General features: G+C 40.7%; 1 protein-coding gene across 2 annotated transcripts in view; it reads right to left on the bottom strand.

The window, feature by feature from the left end:
• Positions 1-1,787: 1,787 nt before the first annotated feature.
• slc35a5 (solute carrier family 35 member A5) overlaps positions 1,788-6,396 on the bottom strand; it is a 32,397-nt gene continuing 27,788 nt past the window's right edge. For both annotated transcript variants that reach the window (XM_080203820.1, XM_080203821.1), the window contains one exon: positions 1,788-3,285. In XM_080203820.1, the coding sequence (XP_080059946.1) occupies positions 3,217-3,285 (69 nt within the window). In that variant the 3' untranslated portion in view covers positions 1,788-3,216. The remainder of the gene's footprint in view (positions 3,286-6,396) is intronic.

Genomic DNA, 6,396 nt, shown 5'->3' with positions numbered 1-6,396 from the left:
ACTGAATCTATATGCTACTTTTCTGTGATTTAAACAGGAAGACCAAACCCAAGGTACAATAACATGTATTTTGCATAGGTGTTACGGCATGGAATTAAGAAAGTCCAGAATGAGTGCTCCCTCCAAAATGGTGTCAATTAAACATCTCAGTAATGTGAGGCGTTCATTGCACAGTACACCGGTTTTAGCATCTTTTTCTGTATAAAAGAAATCTATTATTGCAGATAATTCACTAAAGATTCCAAACTCCTGACCTGCTGTTCTACACAAATTCTGTCACACGTGTACTCTGGAGAGAGAAAGAGTAACATTAAGGTCTTTTTCCCCAGATGCTGCCAGACCTGCTGAGTACTTCCAGCATTAATATTTGCGGGGGGGGGGGGGGGGGGGGGGGGGCGGGGAGCGATTCTCCCACCTGCCATGCTAATTTTCTAGTGCAGCCGGGTGGGAGAATCTCACAGCCAGGCACGTGCAAGATTCACACATGCTTTCCCGTTGCACGTCCATCTCCCAACACCAGATTTCCAGCACCGTCAGATCCATGCTGGAAACCAGCAGGAAGACAGGTAAGTAATTTAAATCTTTATTTAAATCTAATTGTAATTAGTGAGACTGGGACTGAAGTCTCCGTGCTCGCTAGCCTTCATCACCCCACCCCCTCCACCCCGCCCTTGTGCCAGAGTGTTTCACTTCAGCAGGGATTACGGTAGCTTCCCACTTTTGGGGAACCAGCGGTCTGACCCCACTGGAGTGAAGGGGGGCAATCAGGGTTCCCCAGAGGGTCAGGCGGTGGTGCCACTTGGGCATGGACACTCTGACAGTGCCACCTTGTGCCATCTGGCACTCTCCAAGGGGCATGGGACAATGCCAAGGGGGCAGGACCTAGGTGGCAATTGGTGATGGTGGGTGGTCCCACTGCCACTCTGTATTGCAATCAGTACAGGCAGGAGGGAAGCCAGTGATCTGAGTGGGCTGTGGGGGGGGCGGTGGTGTGTGGCAGTACTGCAGGAGTCCCAGGCTGGCCAGTAAATGGGAGGTTGTCAGTTTGGAGCCACTGTGTATGGGCAGAGATCTGCTGGTTTCAGTCTCCTGGATAGGAATAGCCCCCCCCACCCGCCATGAAATCTAATGATATTCATGCTGATGGCCTCTGCATTGCACTGAGTGTGGGACATTCTAGTGTGAACCCCCCCTGAAAAAAACAGCGCGAATTACTCCAGTTTTCCAGTGAATTTAACATTTTGAATTTTTTCGGGAGAATTCCACCCAAAATTTCAGGTTTCTCAGTTCAAATCTATTCAGAAGCTGTTGGGTTTGTGTGGTGTCAGTTTTGCTGTTTCCATATTGTCTCATGCACTTGTTTGATAAGAATGCAGTGGAAACGTCGATTCCGCCTCTTTTAGGTACCATGTCCTTGGCAGCTTTGATTGGATTGGTCCATGATTAAACTTGGTAAAACACTGCAGTGGTTTACCATTGCCTTCTACAGTATGGCTGACCAGGAAACTTGCCTGCTCTTTACTGCCTGAAGCCATCAGGCATATTGGATGAATTTAATCTGATAATCAACCTGTTTGGCCAATTTATGTACACAGCCTGAAGTGTGGGGGATGCTATCTCTGCGTCACAAGATCTCTTTCTCCACAGCTTTTCAGTCAGTAAAAAAGAACTGTTTGCACAAATCAATTAACATCTCCTTGTGAAAATAAGCATTACAAATGTAAATTCACATAGTATTTCCTAAAAATTACCAACAGCATCAACTGAAAGAATTTTTAGAAACATAGTCAAAGTACTCTCATCAAGTCATTTAATTTTAATTTTAAACCCATTTAAGCTTTGAATTAGGTTTTCTTGTACTTATTAAATGCACTTACTTTTAAGTTTACTTTTCATCTTCAATTTAGTCCAGTTAATATCTCATATAAAACATTCCAGAACTACTCAACACAGTGGCACATTGCATTAACAAATAAACACTGAATTCTTCAATAAACTCAAGGATTGTATCACCTGATTTCACAAATAATTAATAGTATTAGAACTAACCTATATTAGAAAGGCTATCAACAAAAAAGACCAAGATGAGGAGAATGGAATGGACATTGAACTACTCCACAGAATCTTCAAGCAGTATATTTGCACAATCAAGTACACTTTTTTTCAATGTAATTTCAAAGAGTCAGATAAAACACTGGCTCTCCAGGTTTAGTTCAATCATTCTTTCATGATTTATTTAAAGTTTAGGTATTGCTCAAATGATTGTTACAATGAAATAACAAGAAATGTTACTTTATATGATGGAATAAGAACCATAGTAGAGAGGATACATAATGGCTGGGATTTTGTATCACCATTTTCTACTATTATGGAGTAAATCTTGTAGCATTTCCTGGTGTCAGTACAGGAGCAGTAAAAGGCCAATTACATCAGTTTCATCAAACCGCATCTTGCCAAGAGACAAGTACACGGAGAGTGTGAAGTTATGGTTCTTGCAGCTAGTTATCAATTGAACACAAGAGTGTTCAGACTTGCACATTCAGATTTCAGAAAATTTTAAACATGTTAAATTTTAACTAATGATGAACAGTCTCCAATTTTTGATCATTGAAGACTTTAAAAATCAAGTATTTTCCTTTATCTTATCTTTCTCTCTCTGAACCCTATATTTCTTACCCTTATTTTGTTTTGCTTTCTCTACATAATCTTACATTCACTATATTTGTAAAAAATACTTGATGGTTTAAACTTTATATGTCTCATTAAGGATTCTTCTTTACGATTGGTTGAAGAGGCTTGGTGCTGGCTTACACTGCTCCTACCGGATACAGGTCCTTTATAAAGGGGAACACTGTAACCTTAAGTTGCCACTCAAAAGTCCACAAAAGGACTGAGGCAGTTGGAAACTAAATGGAGAATGAGCATCATTTCTTTAGTCCTGGCTGCAGAGCCTGAATCAAGGTAATTCAATTGTGTGATTTTTACGAGTTAGTCCAATCTACAGCCAAATTACTGATCGGTAGGCTATTATAGTGACCAGGTTGGTAAAGTACAATGTTATCCATTTGATTTCTTGAAGCTGAAAGTTCCTAGAAAGGGTTAACAATGTGGACATAGAGGCTTATTTGCATTTCCTGAACAATGCATCAATGAAATTAACTACCAATTCACATTTTATGAAAATGATTCATTTGTGAAGTTAAATTGAAAAATTTTTCAGAAGGAATCTTCTTCTGTTTCAGAATCTGTGTTTGGTTTAGTCAATCTCTCCAGCTCCTCACCATCCTAAAAATTGAACAAGCGGAAAAAGAAATTTTAAAAACTCTTTTCTACATTAAATTGAATTAAAAGCTTTTGTAACTGTGTTTACTCTCAGTCACCACACACACTACATGTGTCCAGGTATATATAGCAGAGAGTGCAGGAAATATTTAGTTCTGACAGCATATGTGCAAAAGGTCATTGAGCTTAAAGCTTAACATTGATCCCCTCTTCAGAAATGTTGCCAGGCTTGCTGACTATTTCTAACATTTTCTGTTTCATTCAGACTTTCACCATCTGCAGAATTTCACGCTTCAATATTAAAAGTATCATGCTTATTTCCAGTAACACTTTCCCCAATCAGTTATTGATGCTTATAACCCTGCAATTTACCATGAGCAATACCCAAAAAAAATTTGAACGCTGATCCATCAACCCAGGCAAGATCACTTGTCTCCAGTAACTTCAGTTGACATATGAAGTTTGGTTGTCACATGATGAATTAGCAACATGTGAACTTCCAGTTCAAGTAGTGAATCTGGGATAGATCAGGAATTGTGTCAGAACTAATGGGATGCAGTGGTGGGGGGATGGAGAGGAATTTGGCATTATTTTGTTTACAAAGAACAGTACAGCACAGGAACAGGCCCTCCAAGCCTGCACCACTCATGCGCCCAACTAGACCTTTCGCTTGTATCCTTCTATTCCCATTAGATGAACTAAGGTGGTCAAATGGCTTTCCTCATTAGTAATCTTGTGATCATCTGTTGAAGGATCTCATGCTGAGAATGGGAATAAGGGCTTTAAAAAAAATTCAAACAAATAAGACAGTGAACAACTCCTTCTTTACCTTTGTAAATTATTTCTAAACTAAATTTCTGGAAAGGTCACGGCCTAGAGGTATTATCGCTAGACTATTAATCCAGAAACTCAACTAATGTTCTGGGGAGCCGGGTTTGAATCTTACTCCAGCAGATGGTGGAATTTAAATTCAATAAAAGATATCTGGAATTAAGAATCTACTGAAGACCATGAAACCATCTGGAAAAACCCATCTGGTTCACTAATGTCCTTTCGAGAGGGAAATCTGCCATCCTTACCTGGCCAGGCCTACACGTGACTCCAGAGCCACAGCAATGTGGTTGACTCTCAACTACCCTGCAACTAGGGATGGGCAATAAATGCTGGCCTGCCAGCAATACCCATGTCCCATGAATAAATAAAAAAAAAGCTGGCTTTTAAATTTGAGCAGATTAACAGTATGCCATTCTTCAAGGTAATTACTTATTGTTTGGGTATCTTGCAATGAATGCAACTTAACTTGATTTGAAACTGAAGCACAAACTTTCTGTATTTGCAGTCGAGATTTTCAAATCAGAAATTGAAAATAAGATGCACAGTAGGATGGTCTCGTGGTTACCATGTGGAATTATTTTGTCAATGCTTATCAAATTTGTAAAATAATATTTGTGTTAAACATTTTATTGCACTCACAGTTGAAGCTTCATGTGTACAGAAAGCCTGGTAAAATGAGTCTCAAAGATTGCACAGAGAGATGGTAAAATAAGAAACAGTTGATTTATTTCAGTTTCAAGCGCCTAATGCATGATTTGGCAGTCAATTGCTAGAAACTCTGATTGGATTAAATGCCTGCTTGGTCAAAGAACACTAGGACATGCAGGAGCAAATGATAAACGATATTAAGCATTCTCACCATTACTGCAAACTCCATGGGGACCAGCCAATTGTGTTTCATCTGGAAGCTGATTAACTGATTATATTTACACTGCACATGTATGAGAACCACACAAAGCTGTTCATTGTTAATGAATGAAGCATCTGTCATTTTATGATTAGCTGGCTAAAGTCATTCAGGACACCAATGAAAATTGGATGGACTTTTCATTTTATACATCAAATGCTATTCTTTGATTATGGAGGCAGATAACCTGCTTCCAGTTTCTGCCATGAAACACTGAAATGAAAATCCTTGAAATACAAAACAGCCTAGTCATGTCTACATTAAAATGTCAGGTTAATGTCTCTGGCATATCTCTTCACTAGAACTGTCAACTGAAAGATAAGCTGGAAAAGGAATGAGGGAAAGAAAATCAACAGACAATCCAGAGCAAGTTAAAGGGTTTAATGAATTGCAGCAGTTAATTGAAAACTGCCAGATGAGATAAAATATTTCAGTGAGGTGTTCAAGACATGTTAAAATGTCGGTTTAGTTCAGTTGGCTGGACAGGTGGTTAGCAACACCAACAATGTGAATTCAAGATGATTGAATATGGTTGTGCCTTGGACACTATCCTGAACTCCTGCAGTGATGTCTTGGAGCAGAAATTATTGACCTTCAATCACCACAATCATCACCTTTTGTGACAGATATGACTCCGACCAGCAGAGGCTTTTCCCCCTGATTCCCAATGACTCCAGTTTTGCTAGGACTCTTTGAAGGCTAATGGGATGCTGGCCTTCATAGCGAGGGGGATTGAATATAAAAGTAGGGAGGTCTTGCTGCGGCTGTATAGGGCATTGGTGAGGCTGCAGCTGCAGTACTGTGTGCAGTTTTGGTCGCCGTACTTACGCAAGGATATTTTGGCCTTGGAGGGAGTGCAGAGGAGGTTTACTAGGCTGATACCGGAGTTGAGGGCGTTGAGCTATGAGGAGGGGCTGAATAAACTAGGCTTGTACTCGTTAGAGTTTAGAAGAATGAGGGGAGATCTCATTGAGACGTATAAGATGATGAATGGGATGGATAGGATAGAGGTGGAGAGACTCTTCCCGCTCAGAAAGGACAGTAGGACTAGGGGGCACAGCCTCAAGATAAAGGGGGGGCAGTTTAGAACGGAGTTGAGGAGGAACTTCTTCACTCAAAGGGTGGTGAATCTCTGGAATTCTCTGCCCGTTGAGGTGGTGGAGGCTGCCTCGCTGAATATTTTTAAGACGCGGGTTGATGAGTTTTTGATAAGCGAGGGGATTAAGGGTTATGGGGAGAGAGCGGGAATGTGGAACTGAGCCACGACAGGTCAGCCATGATCTTATTGAATGGCGGCGGGGCAGGCTCGAAGGGCTAGATGGCCTACTCCTGCTCCTATTTCTTATGTTTATGTTCTTATACCATATTCGGTC

Source organism: Carcharhinus amblyrhynchos, chromosome 15 (assembly GCF_965287045.1).
Source record: "Carcharhinus amblyrhynchos chromosome 15, sCarAmb.v2.hapA, whole genome shotgun sequence".
Classification (NCBI taxonomy): Eukaryota; Metazoa; Chordata; class Chondrichthyes; order Carcharhiniformes; family Carcharhinidae; genus Carcharhinus; species Carcharhinus amblyrhynchos.
The sequence above is the reverse complement of the archived record's forward strand: the minus strand, read 5'-3'. Positions and strand labels throughout refer to the sequence as shown.